The sequence below is a fragment of the Suillus plorans genome (assembly GCF_016647745.1).
Source record: "Suillus plorans strain S12 chromosome Unknown HD556scaffold_103, whole genome shotgun sequence".
Classification (NCBI taxonomy): domain Eukaryota; kingdom Fungi; phylum Basidiomycota; class Agaricomycetes; order Boletales; family Suillaceae; genus Suillus; species Suillus plorans.
In genome coordinates this window covers 24,638-46,433 of record NW_024537487.1, presented here as the reverse complement: position 1 = coordinate 46,433, position 21,796 = coordinate 24,638, and the positions used below count along the sequence as shown (strand labels likewise).

Genomic DNA, 21,796 nt, shown 5'->3' with positions numbered 1-21,796 from the left:
AATCATCCCTCGAGAAATTAATTAGAATTAGTCCGATGTGACTGCATCTTCTGTATTGTTATTTCATCATTTTTGGAACGTCTTACTTAGACGGTCGACTAGTCAAAAATTAACTTCATAACACGGCAGTACGATTGACTGGGAGATACTTATTCTGCAAGCCATGTATCCAATGTCGCAACTGCTAAGTCGTCTGAAAATTATGTTCGAATATTACCAGTCCGCAAAGCCAACAAGCCTCCCGTCCCATGTCCACCAAATCATCTCGTCTTCTTCTGGAATTTCTTCGCTTGATATTATCTCTGAATCTTCGGTCAGTCTCTGTCGGCTGCGAATCCATACACCTTCCACGTTTCCGCCTTTCTTTCTCTTCTTAACATCATCTCTCTTTGGACGTTCCCCAGATTCCTCAAGAAACTGGTCTAGCAGTGCGTCAAAAGCACCGCTGAGTGTTTGCTTAGGCACCCACGCCGGGTGCATAAATTTTCGCGGAGCACGAAGCACTATGTGCGTCTGAGTTGGAGCTATTCCCGGAACAGCGTTAGGGTGTAGATAAAGTGTTAAAATTGTTACTACTGACCCATTTCGCTGGCCATGCCCTGCCCATCATTTTCTCCGCATGCGCTTGCAAGTGTGCGAGAGAGCAGGCGTTCTGCGGTGCGGAGGGCTTCGAGTTCTTGAGCATAAGTTGGAGGCAGTAAGTGTGGTGGAGGCGGAGGCGGAGAAGAAGAGGGAGAAGGTGTTCTAGATGGTGGTGGGGAGGGTGCTTGAGAAGATTCTTCAAATTCTGTCTCCGAAGCTACTTCTTCATCGCACAAACTATCACTGCTGTCGCTGTCACCACATTCGCTTGAGTCCGTGTCGCCATCACAGTCAGATTCAGAGTCAGACTCGTCTTCACTATGACTTTTCTCGTCATCATCCTCTGCTTCCTCTCCCTCACGTCCAGATGGGACATCCAAGCGATCATCTCGTTCTCCCCAGACCTTCGCTTCCAGAGCATCCACACCAACCATTACCCTGCATTTTGCAGATCCAGGTGTGGGACCAAGAACAACTGCGAGGTAGGCACGACCGGAACTTCGAGGATCTTTTGTCCCGCTGTGGTAGGCAAACGCCGTAGATAGTGCTGTAAATGTCGTATTGAGGTGTGACGCGAGGGTATCGAATGAATTAAGGAGCTCCTGACGCTTCTTCGCAGCTCTAGACGTGGTCTTCGTTGCGTCAGTGTTAAAGTCAGATAAAATGGCAGGGCACCTACATCGCCACCAGGCATCCGTGCCATCTGTACGACAGGACTATACAAAAATCAGCAGGCGATTTGATTGTCAGCGCTTGAGCTTACAAAGGAACCTGACTCTTCAAAAATAGAACATGGCCGACCAAGCTAATGCACAATCTGGCGGCCATAGAATCCGTCACAAGGTCGGCATCAAGTGTGATGGATGGAATCTTCGTAGGAGGTGTAGGTGTAGGCATTGGTGCAGGCTGTCTATCTGTATAGGTATCTTGTATTTCTTTGTGAGGCACGTCCCTTTCTAGCTTGCAGTCAGAGAGTGCGAGGATACGCATGATCGAAGATCTGGAGCTGGTGGACGAGGTGACACAGCACATGTGACCTCACGCGATCCACGCGTTTTTGTCACGTGCTGAAAAATATTTTCAGCCCCAACCTCAGTGGTATTATTACGCCCAAATGTTCGAAGCCCTGATGGCTCAGTTGGTTAGAGCGCAGGTCTCATACTACTTGTGTGACCGGTATCGTTACCGGGTAATCCTGAGGTCGCAAGTTCGAACCTTGCTCAGGGCATTACGTTTTCTCTTGGTGTATCTTTTTTGTTCTCATTGCTCTCTCGACCAAGCCACATCTTGTTAGTGCTCGTTTTCTCAATACACCGTTTGCAAACTTATACGATCTAAGTATGTTTTTTTTTTCACTCATGTGTACCGATCACTTGCAACTTGCAAAGAAAGTACTTACATATTTTGAATCATTCCCACTCCATCAAATACGACCAAAACCAAACACCAATAACTGATTCACCAACCTCCTCCCTCACCGGATGTTGGAGCTGGACGCTTGACGGACATTTTCTTGCGTGGACGGCCCATTAAGAAAGTCAGCACTAGTCTGTAATTACTCGTATGTGTCTTCTATCTTGTAGTCCAGTTTGAATGCATTCAGTGCGCAGGGGGCTCTTTCATCCCGACGATACCAAAGTCCTCGGAATCCTTTCCGGTTCTCCAGGTCTCACTATATCTGCAGCTCTTCCTAGTCTGTCGTGGAAAGCACCCCACCTGCATGGGTCCACTACCCATAAGTTCGATACGATTACGTTCCCATCTTCCTTTGTTGGATCTGGTTCAGGTGTTTTCGGCTATTTAGGTCGCGGAGAGGCGAAACGCGCGACTAGCCATGCTGAGCTTGGCAAGTATGCTAAGGACGATGATGATATAAGTATCTGGAAAGCCTGGAGGAACTAGTGAGTAGTCTTAGATCAGTGTATGAATGATTTCGAACTCTAGCTTCGCAGCTCTCGAATAGCCTATGCAAACTGCAACTTGGGAATGGCCTGTGCTTTGTTTCGGACATCTTGTGGCGATTTATTTCACTGCAGCTCGGAGACGATTCGGTCAAAGACCTTAGACAATCCTTTGGTAGAGGCAAGCTTTTATGTTGTCATCCATGATACTGGCTGACTAGGTTCCTCAGATCTACGAGGGTCTTGCTGAAGTGACCTTGAAACTAATCTCCAACAAGAATGCCCGGTTTTGCAGCATGGTGAACCAACTCATCGATGGGCTGACACCCTCGGCGCCTAACTTCCAGCTGCGTGATGCTTGGGATCAACAGGTCAGTTGAATTTAACTCGACGGTTTTATAGTCTGATGCATCGCCGCATTTCTAGATCAAAAAACAATTATGACGGGAAACCCACATATGCTCATGCAGTTGATGTCTTCACATAGTATGCTGACGATTTTGGAGGTACTGGAAGGTAAGTGCTCCAGGGATGCCATCATGAGGCTTCTTCACATCGTCAACTTGCTAAGTCAGCGGCTTGATTTACATCCATGAACTTGAGAGTGTTCGCTAGTTTATGAGCGATTTTGCGTTTGTAGAAAGCTTCTGCCTTATCAGTGGGGATTCCGGTCACGATGGGTATGCGTCGTAGCCCCAAAGAGGTTGATAACGAAGGATTTATCAAATACACTGCAGGTTATACTCCAAAGAGATACCCTTCTGAATGTCGCGTGGAGGCGTCCAACTTCATCAGGCTGCTCTGTTGCACATCTGTGTTGACGTTGCAGGTCTTCATCTCGTGCGTGCTTGCCTGACTTCTGCATCAACCAACTGGCGGGTGAACACACTGCCCATGACCGTCCCGGTCGATCCGTGTCAGCGGTGAGCTCTGCTGAACAGGGGGAAGTGTCTATCACCCCCTTCGCTCATAGACATCGATTCAGAGCCTCGTGTGCTTGCTGTCATGCAGCCGCAGCGCCTCCGAGTCTTTGATTGGTCCAAAAACCTGGGGGGTTCAGCTTTTCAGGATTTTGTCACCGCGGCAGTTCTCTGTAACCTTAGTCGCGTCCGAGTGTTTGATATAACACTGCGGCCGCGACAGATTCTGGTGAACTTCTCCTACTAGTCATGGTACCGAGTCCATACCGCATAGTCATAGATTCAGGGATGACTTTCGTTGTAAGCACTACTTAAGTTTGAACTCTATCCACGCCGCTGAATTTCGGTTGCCAAGTAATTTAGTACATAACTCGGATCACAACTTGGAACACTGAACGTTGAACATCACCATGATGTGCCCCCCGCTATCGAGTTATTGAACTATAATTCCAACCGGGGAATACTCGCTTCAGTATCGTCACACTAGCAACCAGACGCCAAAACAGCTCGGTCGGGAGCTACTCGTTTCGCGTCTAATATATCCACGTTGGTCCGGAAAACGTTCTACATCAAAAGTCACCGAGACTGGCTTGATGGATGATCTCATAAGTTTTCAAGATCTTACCGGTGGCCCCTCATGCTCTCCTCCATTTTTTCGTACTCAATACTCGGAAGCTCGATTTCTTCTATTTTTACAGTCTTGTTGGCGTAAATTTGCGTAACCTACTCTGTAATGAGCACATATCAATCGAGTATCACAGTTTTTCCCAAGCAAGTCTGTTAAATTTCAGCAAGAAAAAGAACTAGATCATCTGTGTAATAAAAAGACGACAATACTGGCAACTTTCAGTTCGAAGACAGTGACCATAGCGCGAAACCGCTCTTTTATGATGCTAATGTAGCTCTCTGTGTAACGGTAGTCTGCGAAATGGAGAAGGCAAAGCCCCGGAAAGTCGCATGTCGTCTGCGAAACGGCGGCAAGTCATCTGGAAAATGAAGGAGGACAATATTGAACAGGTGGCAGGGAGGGAAAACTTGAATGCGGAGAGTGATTGACACAGGCTGCAAGCTTGGCATCCTCATCAGCATGAGAAAGCATGAGTTAAGTTGGAATTGATAATGAGAACACAATGAAACCATACCTTCATTGGTCCACTGCCATCCCTGATAGCTGCAATAGCATAAATCTACCAAAAAAACTAAAAGGACAACTGAATCATATATGCTAACGAATAGTAGAAGAAACACGCACAAGGAGTAGCTGCAGCCTGCCAGATGTCTCGCCTCCTTTGTGATGTTACTGATCCTTGCCGCAGTGTATCTCGTCCTCGTTAGTCGGTGTGTACTATTCGGCAGCAGGCCGGTAATCCATGTATGTACTTCACCATGGCGTCACCAAAACGTGTGCCGGCGGGATGGCTTCGTGACGCACATTTGCCTTTTCGAGCTGTGTCACCCGTCACGGTGTCACCTCTGCACCGAAATTCAAACCGGATCATTTTCAGATACATCATCGTCGACTCCGCATTATTGCCTACGGGAAGCCAGCTGCTAGTTGCATCCATTGTTGTGATGCTCTACTAGTATATATTGCTCTGAATAACATTCTCATTTGTTCATCTGTTCTCTGATAACTTGTGTTCCATTCCCGCCTTCCACTCATCGAGACTAGTTGAGGGAATCTAACGAGATTCCACGTTCCTTCGTGCTAGCCTTAGAAGGCAGAGCTTCATTTATATCGTGAGTCCTCATCCTGCTACCGGTCCTGGAGTGCCACTGGTGGAGCGTTTTGAGGCTTCAAACTGAGTACTGAATGATGACAGAGGTTCGAGACATTTTTTGCACCAGTGGAATATTATACATATGATACAAAATTATGGTATATTAATCCGATCGAAAGCCCAATCCAACGAATGTCCTTCAGGTATCGTGCTTTAACACGCCTAACAACCCTACTGTTGACTTGTCGTTGTCTCGTTGCAGTAATAATAGTCCTGTTACAGAATGAGTTTGACAGAGCTGTTGGGTTGAGTGGTGACACTTACCACCTCGTATACGGTGTAGCAACAAGACGGTAAGTAGTTACTTGGACAGCAACTCCCTGAGTATTCTTGGCACTGCTCATCATCAACACTTCCCGGTTGGGATGGATCCTTTTGCAGCACAGGTAAGCATAGGTATATTTCTCCGTTTATGAATCTCTCTCACCTCCATGCAGCAAGCAAGCGAGCCGCTACCGCAGCTATATGAACTGGCTGAGGTCCTGACAACAGCAGAAATAACAGAGGCTATAACGTAGTCTTGGAGAAGGAGAAGGGCGATGACAGAAATCGTGAAGATTCGAACGAACATGTTGGTGTGTATCGAGGTCTAAGCGAGTGCTGTTCCACGAGCAGATACGACCTTTTAAATATGTCGGCGGCCTTCACTGCGGAATTTACACTGGACTCGGCAGTACTAGGGTTAGTAAAGTGACTTGAACGTTGAACGAACTTTGAATGACATCATAGCCGATGTCACTAGGCCTAAGGAGTCGATTCATCGAGGCAGCCGTTATTGGTGCTTCTGCCGTTTAGCACTGACTCAATCGAAGTCTAGATGCAAACTTTTGTTAATGGCGCCGCTGTTTGGTCCGAGGTTCGCTACATTATGCAGGAAGGTTTGCGGTTTTGTCGCATCGTTGCCTTGTTTATACAGACACTGGTTTGGACCTCTCGCAATAAGCCGAATATCCGAGCTTGGCACCCTGCCACAGGGAAGGGAGTGCCTCCTTATATTTCAACATCAACGTACAACGGACAACTGTTATCCAATGCGAAATGACCCTCAACAAATTTTTATTATCCGATCCTACCTCCTGTGTTTGTACATCTCGTTGGACAGCAATTAGTCAAAGATCCGGAGGGAGCCGCGCACGCCGAGTTGTAGGTGCCCTTACCTTCAAGATTTAGAAGATCAGATGCCGATAAAAATAAGGTGGGTGCATTACCTCACTCATAATAGAAGTCAAGACCTCCAACAGCGTTCGGAGAGGTATTTTCTGCTCCTAAATGTTTCACAAGAATGAGGTATGTGCGTTACCTCACTTACGACATGTCAAAACTTCCGACAGCGCTTCGAGTGGGTAAGGTATTTTCTGTTCGCCACGTGTACAAGGTTACAAGGTCAAGCAACTTGTCATCGCACGTCTTCTACTGCCCATCACACCCGACTCTCCACCTACCACACCTAACCTCCAGGTGCAACTGCCACTATGACCTCATGAAACCTGGCGCTACCCAGCCATCAGAAAAATATTAGAGTGCTTATTTAGTTTCATTCTACTTAGTAACTGGAAGATGATCGATGATCCGAGGAACACGAGTAAACTTGGTCGCTCTATCGGAAGACAACACAAGATAAGGAGACACAAGCATAAGACGAGAGGTGTGCAAAATGAGAAATTCTGAATGATTAGCCTAACACTACATAAGCTGGTTGAACCCTACTACCACTCGAAGGTACCCTTCTTGAAGTTCCTCGATAGTGGCGTCAGAAATTAATGAAATCATTCGCCGAGCCGTAGAGTACTAATCTAGACAATTCTAGACAATTGAATCAATGAAAGGCGCCTGTTGAAGGCACTGCTCACTACATAAATGGAATAGTTCGGATGTCACATGTGACCAAAGTGTCGTCTCAATGTCCCTCATACACAAATTGTATTCACCAACTCTATCACAGATTTTTCATGATGTAGAATTCCACAATCAAACACAGGGATCTTGAATTTTATGCCGCACAGTACAAATAACATGAAATTAGCTATAAGGATGTACAAACAAATAAAAGTATTATACACATGCTACCCAACCTCGAGCAAACTGCATGCCGAGAGCGAGGGAGGTGGTTACGTTCCACAATATACGACCGGATTGAGATATGGGTGCCGCGCACGGAAGTAGGCAGAGCAGACACATGAGTAAAGCACTGATAAAAAACATAGCGGCCGCGGCCGCATGCAATGGGCGCAGGTCAGATTTGGAAGCTGGCGAGGTGCTAAGAGGTTGTGGAGGATACAGTAAAACACATTAAGGTGCTTGAAGGGCGTAGAGGGCTACAGAAGGGCCAAAATGCTGTGGTATAATACAGGGAAGGCGTATGCAGCATGCCAGGTGAAGGAACGAGGCTGATGATGAAAAGGTGGTGAGGTGTGGTGATGAGGGCGGGGATTGCAGCAAAACTTCAGCCGCGGCTGTGCGCGAAGGACAGAAGATATCATTAGGACACTGGCTTCATTTCTCCATATATGTTTTGCTTGTGCTCGAAGTAACATGACTCATGAGTAGAGATGCAGTTAAGGCCGCTTTCCTTTTTTTGTTTCTAAAAAAAGGAAAAAAAGAACGCATCTATGTCAACAGAAACGTCGATGTTGAATCACACAGTGACAGCGTGTCGGCGGGCTAATGTAGAATGAGTTTGGCGAAGGAAGGCGGGCTTTGGCAAAGGGAAGACGGTGGTGGAGGGAGGGCGGGCTTTAGCAGAGAAGGATGACGGTGGTCTTATGAAGGCGTAGATGCCAAAAGCTCACATTCAATCACCAGAGGATGGGTAGCGAAAGTGACAGACAAGCGGAGCCCAGTGCGGTGGAGGGCATACACCGGTAAAACTTGACTTGGAAGTTACCGCGGATAGTAGGTGAGTCCGGACAATGTCAACTTTCGTGTAGATGAATCGTTGTTGTCGTTCACGTTGGTGTTGGCGAGCGCCAGAAAGTCAACTTGTCTTGTTCGTGGTCAAGAGGTTTTTACCGCCGCTGTTGCTACTATCGAATCAGGTAACTCATTGCTGACGAGGTTTTCGAGGTCTTGCTATTATAATTACGTTATAGGCTCGGACTGATGCGTGGGACACCGCCACAGCCGTTTATTGAAACGTCGAGGTACGATTCCTGTTTAGGCGGTGCAGCGTGCCCCGAGTCAGATCCCAAGTGAACTCTAACTTTTAGAATTGAGCAGCCCTGTTGAAACCTCGTTGATTGGACTGTAACATCCGATAGTAATAATCAGTGGCGTCATCGGATATCTGTCGATGTCATATGGACTACAGCTTTGAGTCTCAGACTAGCTCAAACTTGAATTTTCACTTCCTAGTAGCTTATCAGTGAGGTTGACGGATATGGACTGGTCGCAGCAGAAGACGATGAGAATATATGTGGCATAGCAGTGATTTAGTCATGCATTCTTGTCACATTTTTTTATTTTATTTCTACTAATACATCCTGATACCTAAGTACACTTGGCAACTGATCCCCTGTCACAGGCGTGTTACGGACTTACGATTGATGGAGAGGCGCAGTAGTAAGGATCAGGTTAGCGCTGATCATTCTGATCATTTCCAAGTTCCCACATAAAGGCTGGGCCCTGACGTTGGGGAAAAGTGGTATTTCTGTCTGGCACCTTGCGGGCTTCGTTGCAACATCACCGATACGTCCTTGGAATGATTATATTATGGGGCCCGAACCTTGCCTGTTCTCAAACGTCCTGTCAGAAAAAGCACACCTACGAGTCCGTCGTGACCATCGAAGAAAGAAAATAATAAAATCAATGGGTTTCAGCACTCTTTGCTATAGTGTGTTCAGGAAACGCTGATGATATCAAGGGTAGAGGCAACTCATAGAAGCACCAGCAGTTGCGGTTGCGGTTGCAGCGCAGGTAAATGCATATATGAGGCCTTGAGGTGTGAATGAGGAGGCTTAAAACAGGTTAGTCGTCTACGCCGCGAAGGGGACACACCCACAACGTTGACATTGATCTGAATCCAAAGATAGCAGTACCGATGATGGATGGATCTTGGCTTGGGCAGATAAGCCATACCAATCAACGCAGGTCAGATTGTGGAGCAAAGAGTGTGAAAACATTTATCTCACAATAGTCTCACTGGGACGAACGAGCCAAATATCAGTTTACCCTTGCAGCAAACCAGGTATAGAGAAGCGCTTCAATTGACGCGGTCACGTGGAAAGCAGCCTTGACGCACTGGAGTGGGGTACCCCTCCAACGTGGGTGCAGGCTGGTATTTGCGGAGCTTAGTAGGGGTAGACGTTGTCATAGCAGCGGGTTGAGACACACCAGCTGCCGCATCTGCCAGAGGCACATTCCCAGGTATGGACTGACGAATAGCAATAAGAGACTCATCGGATTAATGAATTTGACTCACCCACTCGTTGGAGCAATGACAGCGGGCGAGGGTCAAAGTTAGTAAAGCTTGATGCATGATGCATGCTGGCATCATGGTAGTTATTCTGAATTTCTGATGAACTTCAAATTTGACTCAGTTGTCGTAATCCACACGTGCTGAATGACAAAACAGGATCGTGAGCTGCACGATAAATCTGGAGCAAACTTGAATATGCTGACGAATAACGAAAGTCCACGATTCTAAAAAATAAGGTAATACATGATTTCACCCCAGAATCACATCCGCACAGCTCTTAGGATTGCATTTTTATCAACTGCGATACCCTTTCCTTCGTGTGGCGAGGGGTGAATATGCACGGGAACACAGGGTGCCTGCATCGGCTGCCTCAGATAGAATACAGGGATCCCCGAGGATGACTCACGTCGTTAAGCCTCCGGTCCATTCCACTCCTTCAGCATCAGGCCCGATATTCCATCCTGGCGCACGTTCCAACCGGAAAACAGTTAGAATATGTACAACTGCGGCGAATAAAGAAGCATCGACGACATGTCGTCCAACACTGCTGAAAGGTAAGGCAAACACGTCTATTCGCAAAACTCCAGACTTCGTACCAAACACGCCTTCCAAATCCAAAAACAAAGGAAATATCATCAGGGCCGGGTTTTGACGGCCCTTTTGACATGTGACGCTCGGGTATGAACCTCGTCGGGTTAGGAAATTTATCTGGATTGCGCGCCATAAACCTTGTATAAGAAGAAATGGTTATGTCTGATCTTTGTTCACTCGATATGATGAATCACCATGCGTTGGGTATTATAGTAGCTCCTTAAGAAACAGTTTTAGAAGAGGGATAGGTCTCTCCGTCCATAGACTGACCTTTTGGAATATAGTAGCCTTCGTAGATGTCGTCATTTACCGCGGCATGTGCAACGCCTAAATCCACAGTCAGTGAGCATGCTAACCGGAGTTCGACGAGTCAAGAGTGCTGACCCAGAGGGGCGACAGGGAACCACCTTAGCGTCTCCAGTATGATGGCATTGATGTAGGGCATAGAAGCGCGATCATCCCAGTCGGGCAATCTTTCGAGTGTTTCCCCAATGATGGAATCAATCTCTGCTTGCGCACGTGTTTGCACCTCGGGATATAAAATCATCGCGAGCAGGAAGACACACAAAGCGGACATCGTCTGTGCCTTTGGTCAGTATATAAATAAAATAGAAATCGCGTCAAAGCATACAGATCCTGAGGCGGCTAGGAGCACGGAGAAAATGAGTGAAAAATATAATGACCATTGCATACTTGTCACGAACCAGCATAAGCAGTTGCACTGGATTCCTTAATCCCTTTCTCAAGAACAGCAGCCTCCCCTTCATCTTTTGTTTTAACTGGTATACGTTTCAATGCATCCGACACCACGGATGGTGCAGCCGTCCCCGCCGCCTGAGAATCATCATGAGTTTCATCTCAAATCAAAAGGCACTTGGAACTTGCCATGTTGGTCTTCACATGTTCAAAGGGCATGTCCACAATCATAGGAACGAGGGTTCTCTGAAATATGGCATCCCTTACAAAGCTCGCTCCAGGGAGCCAAGGAGGAAGTTTTTCCACTGTGAGTGCATTAGAATAGAACTACAGCTGATCGAAGTTATACGCACATATGGGAAACTGTGTTACAACAGCTGCAACCTCGGGCCTGAATAATTTTATATCTATCTCAAGTGAGCGATCAACAAGCGCAAGGAAGGGATCATCAACGGGCGCTATAGCATAGTCATACATGATTGACATGATGATAGACGTGCTGAAGCTACGTAGAAAGTATGGTTCAGCCACGCAATACATGAAATGGGAGATTACTAACACGTTAAAATGGGTTCCATACACCTCCGGAGAGGTTAGCAGGTTTAGTATCAAACTGCGAGTATTGCGCATTTGAATCGGACGGAAGGATGACACTGCTTTTAAATGGAATGCTTCATGGAAGATTCGCCTGTCTGTAAAGACACGATAAGTGCGATAAGAGAGCTCGAAGGGATAATATACTAACGAAGTTTTAACTTGTCTGAGTAGGGTAGAAAGGTAGTGGAGTAGTCATGACTAAAACTAGGACTCGTTTAACAATGGGTACATCAAACGATAGAAGGGCCTCACAAGTCAAGAACATGCACAAGCCCTGGGGGTCTCGTGGAATAGTTATGTGAACGACGGTCGAGCAAGTCATGCGCAACTCTTTCGGAGTTGATGATCACGATATCCTGACTAAAGAGTCGGGTGTAAACGATTTCCCCTGTGTCGCAATTCAGCACATCCAGATTCACATGTGGGTGGCTCTACGCACCATACTCAGTTCCCCATCTTGAGTATGCGAACCATGGATGATCTAGATCGATTCCGATCACATTTCCAACAAAAGGGAGAGGTGGAGGACCAGGGGGTAAAGGATGCCCCTTAGTGTTTCTCTTCCTTTGCAAGGATTGCACTACCACGAAAGATACAAGCGATGCGAGGGCGAGGGCGAGTGCAAGTCCTACTGTTGGGGCCATCAGTTGAACCGAATAAGTAACTGAAGCTCCCCGTATGCGTCTGGATTTTGTACGGCCGCTGACTGGAACCTTGCCGGAGAGACGACAAGGAACACTAAACGAATCAAGCGGAGACAACTGGATGAAACTGTGGATTTCTTGAGTATTATATGGATGAGTACGTGAGGGTTGGTAGGAGACCCGAGTCTGGCGTAAAGTAATACGAAAGCAACATTTATATATGGGAAAATTTGTGCTTGTGTTTTCATCAGACCTCTTCTGTATTTCGGTACGTCCTTGCGGTGTGTCTATGTCTTCATCAGACCTCTTCTGTGCTGCGATGTGTTCTCGTAATACGTCTATGTCTTCGTCTGGCTTCTTCTGCGTTGTGAGGTGTCTGCTTTGCTGAGGTCTGTTTGCGTCTTGATCAGGTTCCTTCTGCGTTGTGGTGTACTTTTGTAGTACGCTTGTTCCTTCGAGCTCCGAGTCTTGTCCCGGGACCCATACGTCAGCTTCCGGGCCGTATTCGCGCCAGCGGATGAGGTGTTAGCAACCGCGTCCACGTCTTCTTTTCTTGATCGTTTTCTCTATCTCCCACTCTTCCGTTCCAGTCGTTGTTACCACCGGTCCTGGATGTTGAAGTTCCCGTGAAGGAAAGAGTTCCGCATTGTTCGACACCTGCCGTTTCAGCTCTAAAACATGGAAGGTGGGGTAGACATTAATATGTTCAGGTAGGTCTAGAGTGTAATTCAGGCTATAATGTGATTCTTGTGCATAAAAAGATGCTCACTAGCAGACTATTGTGATGCATTAACATTGCTAGGGCGCAGTCATGCATTAGCATTATCCCAGTGGGGAAGTAGACTCGTAACCAGTCTGACTATGCGTCAATCTGAGATTCTGAGATGGTGAGAATGGATTGACGTAGTCACCACTCGAGTATCCGTGGTAGTATACGCCAAGCTGGTCACGAGCCTAGTTGGGAAGGTGATACATCACTTGTGCATTGCTTCTCCGCTGGCATTGTACCACACGCGCGTTAAGAAGACAAGGCGTCTGGAGACGCGACGTGTTCATGAGCTAGGACGCACAACACGGCACCGTTTTTGGTATATGCGGAGTTTGAAAGTGCAAGTTCTTCCAGACGCCTTGTCACACATTTCCTTCGCGGCTGGTTCACGAGACTAGTCCGCTGGCATACGCACATCGTTCTCGCTGCTTCTTTGATATGTACCTTGCTTATTAACCTACCCTACACCTAGTCCCTACCCCTCGGTGCTTTGTGGTGTACCTTGCTTACCTACGCTGCATCCAGGTCTCTGCCTATTGGATTTCCCTCCACCCGCCATGTCTTTGTGTTCCAGAGCTCTACTGTGTTGTCCATCGAGCCACAGGCCAGAAATGTGCTGTCTGGAGAAAAGTCAAGCGAGAAAATCTTGTTGGAGTGGACATGGGTTGGGTGAGAGATTCGCCGTCCCTGTTCCAGGCTATGAGCTACCCACCAAAATCACCGCTTGCTATGAATTGCCCGTCTCTCGATACTGCAGCTGCTCGTATGCCCCAGTGATGCCCCTCCATTATCTTCAATGCGACATCGTTTTCCAAGTCCCATAGATGAAGGGTCTTGTGGCACAAGGCCGTCACCATACGGTGTCCATCGGGAAATTCTGCACCTGTAAATACACTATATCTGTGGCTTCTAAATATTTGACTAGTCGTGGTGATTCGGATGGCAGGATGTTCATCTTCCGTCATTCTGCTCGAGGTGGACGATGTGGAGCGCGATTTGCTGGAGAGCTTGTGAGTGTCTTGATCCAAGAGGTGCAGGGCCTTTTTGCTTCTTCACAGCCTCAATCTGCGTATTGGACGCCCAGTGCATCAGGCACTCGGACCGCCGCTGCGAAGTGCAGGTATCTCCTAGTAAGTATAATTCCCATGGTTGCTTGCTCATTGGATCGAAGTACGAAGCTGTGCAGTCAAGGAGACATGGCCGACGCCACTACTACACTCAAACGAATATCCGATCCAGTGTGATAGTGATGCCCGCTGCGTCGAAGTGCGCTCGATGTTCGCTATCCGGTGAGCGTCTTGCGATTGCAGCAGAGTCCAGACAGTAATATCTAATTGATAACCCAAGCCTGATCTATGCACCAGGGAATGCGCCGGGTTATTACACTAGATGGCAGCCTGCCACCGCATACGAATAATCGTGTATGCTCCATTGCAAACGAACTATGTACTTAGGTGATTTCAATAGCAACGAATCCAAACGACCGGATGCATTACTCAACACGGTCCAACTTGTGCACATGTTGACTCTAATGCAGACAATATCGTCCTCTGCAACCACCTCGAAAGCACATGGTGCCTCTGCATGTCAAATTTTGAAATCTTGTATTTGCGAGGGTCATTTGCAGGCTGTGTATGATATATGAGGCTACGATAATGTGATTGTCGACGTGTTGTAAAAAAAAAGCATTCAGCTACAATATGTCTAGGGTCCTGATGTTCGTAATGTCAATCGAAGCCGGGTGTTTCACCTGCGCAATGATATATTGGTCCGACGCGACCCTCTTGTATTCTCCAACGCGTTGCTGCGCTACCAAAAGTGCGCTGAAAGCCTGCCCAAGGTGAACCATCAAACGCAATGATCGTGAGTGAACATCCGAGTCAACTGACAACTCCTCTTCTCCAGGTGAGTTGCTGGACGACTCTTCAGTGTCGTCTAATCCAGACTGGGACTCGGACCAATCCCTTACGCTCTCCCCTTCGTCTGCAAAGGTGGGCTGCTCTGAAAAATCAGGCAGCTCAAAGAGACGACGATCCCATGGACGGACAAGAAAGAAAGTCTGCCGAGTGGGTCTTGCGCGCGAGAATTGAATTAGGGTCTCGTCCGTGGTGATCAGCAAGTCTCGAAGCCCATCTGCTTTCACTCCATACGTGAAATGAGCAGCGAGACCCCACCTTCGTCTGACTTCCGTGACACGGAATGCGATGCAAGGCAGATGGAGTCTGCAGTTTGCGAAGAGTGGAGCATTCATGTTCTCGAGCAGGTTGTACAACTTTAAAGCTGAATTCACAGGCACAATATTTCGCAACAAAGAGACTGCTGTCTGAATTTCATCTTCAGACAATGATGGTAGAGAGCATGGCGGGGCCGCATATGAGATGATGTCGGCTGGAAGGCAACTATTGAACTCGGACGATCGTCCGACCCAGTCCAGGCAACTGATGTCGCCCGATCTAGCCACAATCTCCTGCAGGAGCCGTCCGAGCGCATTTTGCTTCTTCTCGCCATAGATTACAGGCATGTGGACGTCGAAGATACCAAACAACGAGTATGCGATGTCTTCCTGCATCGTGGTGACACGTTTTGATGCCCATCGCAGCTTCTCTCGAGCGTCTCTCATCCCTGGACGGAAGGAGATCAGGGCCTGTGCATCTATTCCCGTCGCACCCTCCAACTCCTTCATGATTTCTGGGGACTCTTTGTGGTTGGGAGTGCGATCGTTTCGATATAATGACCAGTCGTTGTGATAAAATACAACGACTTGGGGAGCGACGAATTCTTGAAAGGTCCATCCTCGTTCGTTCCAAATACTGTTCGCCAGTGTGCTGGACGGGGATGAAGGAGGAACATCGGATAGGTAGACTATGGTGAGCGCTGAGTGACGGTACCAGACGAACATGGAATTGACCGATTCTTGAAGCTCGACGTTGTTGCTCTTATCGATGCAGCATGTATCCATCCACGCCCAGAAATACCCCGCATCACGAGCGATTTTGCAGAATGACTGCAGTTTCGCGGTGCCACCGAGTCCATCCAACTCGTACACCGCTTTGTCCTGGATGTGGTGCAGCAGCGCCTCCGTCTCTTCCCACCTGTGTGATAGCAAAACGCAACGGAAGTGCATTGCCACCACCTCCTTGATGCGTTCCATTTGGAGATCAGAACGCTTCGTTATGGATGACAAAAGCTCTTTGTATTCTGTACTTGTTTTGAGGAAGTTCAGCTGTGCTGTTCGGTCGCACAAAAGACCCGTAGAGGTGTTGAGCAGACGAAGGGGGGCGTTGCTAAGTTCGATCCAAACCGCTCCTCGAATAGCGTCTTCTGCTTCCGATGGACGGACGTACTGCTGACGCAGATCTGCAGAATAAGATAGGCATTTCGAGACGAGGTAGTAATGTTCCATGGCTTACCTCGTATCTGAGCTTCGGGAGCTTCGTCCAGCTTGGACAACATGATCGTGAAGGCCTCGATGGCTTCTTCGTAACGTTGCGCGCCACGCAGCGCTGAGTGTGACAACTGGTACCCAAGATGAGACGAAGGATTGAGGTCGGTGACCTATGCATCGCCGAAGTCAACATGGGCTACGAAAACGTGGATGCCATCGCACCTTTCGCGCATCGAGGAGCGCATCCTCCCAAAGCATTTTACTCAACTTTGCCTCGCTGCGACTTGCAAAGAGGATATCGGATGCATAATCCAGGTCGATCGCCATCGAGTATAGGTCAATAGCCTTGTCGTAATCGCTTGCAGCGAAGGCAGCCTCTCCATTGGCAGCGCAGAGTGCGCTGCATTCCTGTTTGAAATCTGAGAAGAATACAGGTGAGGATTGTCGCCTACGCGGCATTACTGGCTCTAGACTCGCCGTTGGACCAATCAAGGCAGTCGGCCTTGGTGATTTCGTCACTTGAAGTCATCATGCGTTGGTATGATTTCACGGCATCTTGGAGTTTACCCGTTCGGAGGAGTGCATCACAGCGTTTATGATGTGCCTTTCGCCACAATGAATTCAGGTCCCAGCCAAAGAGCTGGACAAGGAATTCAGTTATGAAAAGCGTCATATAGGCATCATCTTGACGTACCACCACCAAATCTTCACATATGTCATGAATGTCCGATTCCGATGATAAATCGCTGGAGTCGATGGCGGCAGTGAAATAGTCGCCGGCTTCGTCATAACGTGCATCATCCAAGGCGAGTTGAACGTGTAGATATACCTAATGTGCGAGTTGTAAAGATGAGTGTTGAAACGTTGATGACCAAGCATGGATGATACTTACTTGCACGATATCACGTGCGAGAGTATCGGTATTCGGACAACCGGCAGCGAGCTCTTTGAGGAGCAGGTTTGCCTCGTCATGTTGATCTGCATTGAAGAGCGCGATGGCCTGAAATGTGCGATGAGGGAAAGAGTATGCGAGGTAAATGTAACATACCATACCTTGATCAATAGCAGAAAATGAGTGATTTCTGAATCCTGGTCCGTGTACATGGATGCAACATCAAATGCTGCCCTCCCATCCAGGACCCGGCCTTTTCCACAGAGGGCAATACCCTTGGAGATATAGCCTGTCAATGAGGGCTGAATCCTGATGGACTATGTCACCGTCAAGTTAGTTCTGTATCATAAGGTGGCGATGATTCTCACCTTGATTGCGTCCAGAAGGGCGCGGTCCCAGTCGCATTTTCGCGCCATGACGAATGACCGATGGGCGTAGGAAGTATGGTTGTTCGGACTGGTGTTGATATCTTGAGTGAGTAGTTCTTCGGCGGTAGATAAGTCTCCATTTAGACATGCAATACGGGAGGTCGTGATGGCTAGGATCTGCACGAAACACGCTCTAATTGTGGTATATATGAGTCGAGAACGGACACATGCCTTTGAGCGATGGACGTAGGGAGTATGGTTGTTCGCGTCGGTATTGATATCTTGCATGAGTAGCTCTTCGTCAGTAGATACGTCTCTATCTATGCATGCATCGAGGACTGCTGTGGTGGCAATAGTCTGCAAGAAACATGCTCGATTTGTTGTATATGAGTCAGAGACAGAAACATGCCTTTGGATGTATACCCTGAGATACTGTCCACTCTGAGATCATCTTATCGTTACCTCCACTGAAGATGTGATTGCCGTCCATGGAGAAAGTGACGCATAAATTGGCGAATGAGTGCTTGAAGACGGCAATGGTTTGTCGATCTGAGAGCTGCCAGAGACGAACATGGTTGTCACTAGATGCGGATGCGACGAGTGTGCCAGCAGGATGAATGGCAATGGCTTGGATGTAGTCAGTGTGGCCTGTCCAAGGATCACTGACCTGCTTCCAGGTTTTTGTATCCCATTCGCGTAAGGTAGGATCAGAATTATTGCCGCCTGTGAGCAGGCGTGTGCCATCGGGCGTCCACGCGAGTGACGAGTTCCATGATTTGTGACCCGCGAAGGATGTGATGCGTTTCCTTGTGCCTGAATTGTAAATTTGAATATTTTTTGTTGTTGCGATGGCAAGAAGTTTTCCAGATGATGAATACCGTACACAGGTGACAAATTGACACTCGATCGTCTCTCCTTGCAGCTCCCAGGTTTTGGTATCCCACAGTTTTGTCATTTTTTCCCTAAATGAACCAGTCGCCAGCACTGTTCCATCAGGAGAAAAATCCAGCGAGGTGATATATTGTGGCGGTTACCTTGATCGAACCGGCCACAGTCTAGAACCGGACCCTGTTGGCCGCATGTCGGGCCAAGCCTCAGAACGTATTTGATTACTTCGACTCATGTTTCATTATTTTCTTTAATCACGGGCACTCTACTCACCAGTATATAAACCCTACTCTGGCTGTAAAGTTCCCTTAGTTCTTTTCCAATCTACCCGGACTGATATCTGGTTAACGTTGCGCGAAAGACTCTATTGTTTTTGCTATTGTGCCGTTACATCAAGTCTGTGACTTCGACTAGCGTCACATATTTTTTAACCTTCCCCAGTCTTATCTTAATTCGCTTGTAACAAAGCCCCTCCTACTTTTGTCACTACCGCTGACTGGTCTGGCCCACCACGTCCTCGAACCGTGACGATGACAAAAAACACATCCACGAAGACCTATAACCTTCGCTCGCGCACTCGCACTAGAGCCAGTTCAGTTTCTACCCCCGCAAGTGAGAAAAATGCACTGGTGAGAGATGTCTACGCAAATTTTATTGTTGATCTTCTGTCTTTAGCCGATAAAGCTGCGAAGGATCCTGTTCCAGTGGACGGGACTCCAGCGCCGGCTGAATCTCCTCTGACCTCGATAGAAGGGTCTCCGAGGACCGAGGCTAAAAGCCCAACTGCACTGGAAACCACTCGTTCGTATAGCGAGGTGGTCCGTGCGAGTAGCCCTGCATCGGACCATAGGGTCGGGCAGGAGAGTATAACAGATCTAGACGGCATCAATGCCCGTGCAAATGATAATGTTAGCACCCCAGCTGGAGGAACAAATGATCATGTTACCTTTCGAACAGCTAACGAGGGGAGTGAGAGCTCCGGAGAGAGCGACGACGGTGATGACCGTCCATGGACCACAGTAGGCCGAAGGAGCCGCCGTGGCTTAAAAGACTTAACAGAACAGGCGAAGAAACCTGGAGAGCTCACTGTTGAGCAAATTAAAACGGTAGACACGGCCAGGAAGAGCCTTACTGAAGCCGAGCGAGTGAGGCTGAGCCAACGCGAAGCCAATATCAAACAGCACATGTCCAACCGCCAAAAGACCAGAGGACCTGAGACCGCCGGCCCATCCAAGGGCAAGGGTGCGGACCCAGGAAACTGGGGTGCCCTGGACAGCGAGGAGGACATCGACCTCGAGGGGCAGCGAGCTGCCCTCGAATCATATAAGGCAGCTAAAGAATTAGCTGAGGCGTCAGATTCTGCTCATGAGTCGGAGGAAAACGGATCGCTTACTGGTCCAGATCCACCGTTAGCGAGCAGTGACGAGCAACCCGACGACATCTTCACCCGAGCTGTGAGAGAGCAGCAAGTGGTTAAGGAGGCGGTCAGAAGGGCCGAAAGACGCGTGAGACAGGAGTATGAGCAAAAGATGAAAGAGCTCACCTCTAAATTGAAGGGAGACAGGCGCGCTCATACACACGAGCCTGCCAGAGCCTGGATTGACCCTGTTGAGAAAATAGTCAACAGGGTAGTGGATCCAGAGACCTCCCGAAGGGAATGAAGACGTACCCCGCAGGCAATGGAGCCCGTGGGGCAGGTGGCAGCCAAGTCCTACATCAGGCAGGCACTGGGACGCCTCGGAAAGGGATATGATGATGGTGACGAGTCTGACTCGTCATCCAGCTCGAGCTCAAGCTCAAGCTCAGACACGTCGAGCTCTAGCAGCGACGATGTGAGGAGGAAACATAAGAAATCCTCTAAGAAACGTTCTAAAAACAAGAAAACAATGTTGAAGCCTATAGCACCTACCACGTACGACGGAGCTGTGGACTCACGAGCCTTCCATCGGTTTATCACCGAGGGGACAGCCTATGTGAAGGACGGACATGTGAAGTCCAAAAAGAGAGCCTTCGTTCTATCCCATTTCCTAAAAGGAAAAGCGCATGAGTTCTACATACGAGAGGTATCGGGAGACCCTTACCGCTGGAGACTGCGCGAGTTCTTCACGGAAATGTTTAATTACTGTTTTCCAATCAATTTTAGAACCAAACAACGTGAAAAATTGAAGAGATGTTTTCAAAACGACAAACCTGTGAGGGACTACGTCTATGAGCTCAACGAGCTATGGAATATGATCGGTGACGTGGACGAACAGGACCGGGTGACTCGACTCTGGACAGGGTTGTCAGCAGAAATCCAGAGGGAACTCTGGAAAAAAGAGCTCAACCCGGAAATCTCCACCTTTAAGGAAGTACAGGCAGCGGCTGAGATCATTGAGATCGCTCACTCTGTACCCATGGGACGAGAGAAGCGATCCGGGCAAAAGGAAAGGGCACCGGCGGCCATCACGGCCGGAGCAACAACGCCCGTATCGAATCCTAGGAGGAATAGGGACAGACGGTCCCAGCAGGATGACCGGACAAGGGCAACCAAACTGGGTCCAGGTGGTAACCAATCCAGGAACCCTGGAAAGGATAATGTCCGCCGGAGGAATGAATTAAGCCCAGACGAGCGAGATCGCCGCCGGGCTGAAGGAAGGTGCTATGTGTGCGGAGAGGCAGGGCATATATCACGTCAGTGCCCGAAAAACACGCATGTACAGTCAAACGTACCTAATAAGCCGCCGGGGGTACCCAGTTTTGGGGTACACATAGCCAGCGGGGACACCGAGCACCTAAGGGAGCTCGCTGAATCAACAACGACCCAGGATGAGGTATTCCTGGGATCGACGGCTTTATGGCTGGAGGACGTGGACTCCTCCTGTCCACCGTCCCCAAAGGTACGACCTCGGGGATTCAGAGACCCTACCGCGAGACGTGCAGCCGATCTCCTGCAGGGGATTAAGTACCCAGGAGACGAGCGTGGAGACCTGGATCAGGACTGGGACGACCATGACCGGTTCAACGTGTACTCAGTATCTGAAAATGAATATATAATTGAAGATTACCTTCATAAGGACCGGGAAGTGGACCTAAGGGTGCATCAAGCGTGTCTCGAAAATCCCCATTATCGAATCGATAGTGCCTATTGGATTCACCTAGGAGCAGCGTTAGGATATCGCAAACGCTGGCTGAGAGCCAAAGACCGAGAACGTACAGATAAGAAACCGGCCATGGGAGATGCCGTGGCTGAGCGAATCGTTTGGTGGTTAGAGGAGTACTCTCCCAGCTGCTCATCGTGTGGTCCAGCAGCGCGATTTGCGTGTCGACGTCTAAAAGATGAAGACTACGAGATACATGACAAGGGGCTGGACTTACAGTTGAGAGTC

General features: G+C 48.4%; 5 protein-coding genes and 1 non-coding gene across 6 annotated transcripts; 3 read left to right on the top strand and 3 right to left on the bottom strand.

Moving 5' to 3' along the window:
- Positions 1 to 213: 213 nt before the first annotated feature.
- Positions 214 to 1,479, bottom strand: HD556DRAFT_1249221 (uncharacterized protein; the record flags this gene model as incomplete). The annotated part of the gene is made up of 4 exons (XM_041298824.1): positions 214 to 524; positions 581 to 1,214; positions 1,262 to 1,298; positions 1,346 to 1,479. The coding sequence occupies 4 exons, from the start codon at positions 1,477 to 1,479 to the stop codon at positions 214 to 216; spliced, it is 1,116 nt and encodes a 371-aa protein (XP_041153267.1).
- A 226-nt stretch (positions 1,480 to 1,705) lies between these two features.
- HD556DRAFT_t122 lies at positions 1,706 to 1,810 on the top strand. The gene has a single exon. It is a non-coding gene; the product is annotated as a tRNA-Met (tRNA).
- A 216-nt stretch (positions 1,811 to 2,026) lies between these two features.
- HD556DRAFT_91529 (uncharacterized protein) lies at positions 2,027 to 3,089 on the top strand. The gene is made up of 5 exons (XM_041312026.1): positions 2,027 to 2,483; positions 2,535 to 2,664; positions 2,714 to 2,854; positions 2,910 to 2,999; positions 3,059 to 3,089. Exons 1-4 carry the CDS (start codon positions 2,176 to 2,178, stop codon positions 2,925 to 2,927), a joined length of 597 nt encoding a protein of 198 aa, XP_041153266.1. The 5' UTR covers positions 2,027 to 2,175; the 3' UTR covers positions 2,928 to 2,999; positions 3,059 to 3,089.
- Positions 3,090 to 9,762: 6,673 nt separating this feature from the next.
- On the bottom strand, positions 9,763 to 12,236 carry HD556DRAFT_91240 (cytochrome P450). Its single transcript, XM_041312012.1, has 14 exons — positions 11,922 to 12,236; positions 11,735 to 11,870; positions 11,631 to 11,686; positions 11,445 to 11,577; positions 11,239 to 11,390; positions 11,075 to 11,190; positions 10,894 to 11,023; positions 10,821 to 10,834; positions 10,574 to 10,769; positions 10,460 to 10,516; positions 10,384 to 10,408; positions 10,195 to 10,326; positions 10,005 to 10,142; positions 9,763 to 9,954 (listed from the first exon to the last, which is right to left on the bottom strand). The coding sequence occupies exons 1-14, from the start codon at positions 12,124 to 12,126 to the stop codon at positions 9,876 to 9,878; spliced, it is 1,569 nt and encodes a 522-aa protein (XP_041153265.1). The 5' UTR covers positions 12,127 to 12,236; the 3' UTR covers positions 9,763 to 9,875.
- Positions 12,237 to 14,588: 2,352 nt separating this feature from the next.
- HD556DRAFT_1456313 (uncharacterized protein) lies at positions 14,589 to 18,495 on the bottom strand (the record flags this gene model as incomplete). The annotated part of the gene is made up of 9 exons (XM_041308135.1): positions 14,589 to 16,252; positions 16,306 to 16,450; positions 16,503 to 16,680; positions 16,733 to 16,920; positions 16,975 to 17,109; positions 17,173 to 17,280; positions 17,334 to 17,489; positions 17,541 to 17,897; positions 17,974 to 18,495. The coding sequence occupies 9 exons, from the start codon at positions 18,493 to 18,495 to the stop codon at positions 14,589 to 14,591; spliced, it is 3,453 nt and encodes a 1,150-aa protein (XP_041153264.1).
- A 301-nt stretch (positions 18,496 to 18,796) lies between these two features.
- Positions 18,797 to 21,503, top strand: HD556DRAFT_1456311 (uncharacterized protein; the record flags this gene model as incomplete). The annotated part of the gene is made up of 5 exons (XM_041308134.1): positions 18,797 to 20,056; positions 20,105 to 20,491; positions 20,777 to 20,975; positions 21,183 to 21,442; positions 21,471 to 21,503. Exons 1-5 carry the CDS (start codon positions 18,959 to 18,961, stop codon positions 21,501 to 21,503), a joined length of 1,977 nt encoding a protein of 658 aa, XP_041153263.1. The 5' UTR covers positions 18,797 to 18,958.
- Between the last annotated feature and the right edge of the window lie 293 nt (positions 21,504 to 21,796).

Coding starts and splice junctions, on each gene's coding strand:
- HD556DRAFT_91529 (XM_041312026.1), top strand. CDS start 2,176: ATGCATTCAGTGCGCAGGGGGCTCTTTCATCCCGACGATACCAAAGTC. Junction 2,484..2,534: donor TGGAAAGCCTGGAGGAACTA/GTGAGTAGTCTT, acceptor CTAGCTTCGCAG/CTCTCGAATAGCCTATGCAA. Junction 2,665..2,713: donor TAGACAATCCTTTGGTAGAG/GCAAGCTTTTAT, acceptor TAGGTTCCTCAG/ATCTACGAGGGTCTTGCTGA.
- HD556DRAFT_91240 (XM_041312012.1), bottom strand. CDS start 12,126: ATGGCCCCAACAGTAGGACTTGCACTCGCCCTCGCCCTCGCATCGCTT. Junction 11,024..11,074: donor AACATGTGAAGACCAACATG/GCAAGTTCCAAG, acceptor GATGATTCTCAG/GCGGCGGGGACGGCTGCACC. Junction 10,143..10,194: donor GGATTTGGAAGGCGTGTTTG/GTACGAAGTCTG, acceptor ACCTTTCAGCAG/TGTTGGACGACATGTCGTCG.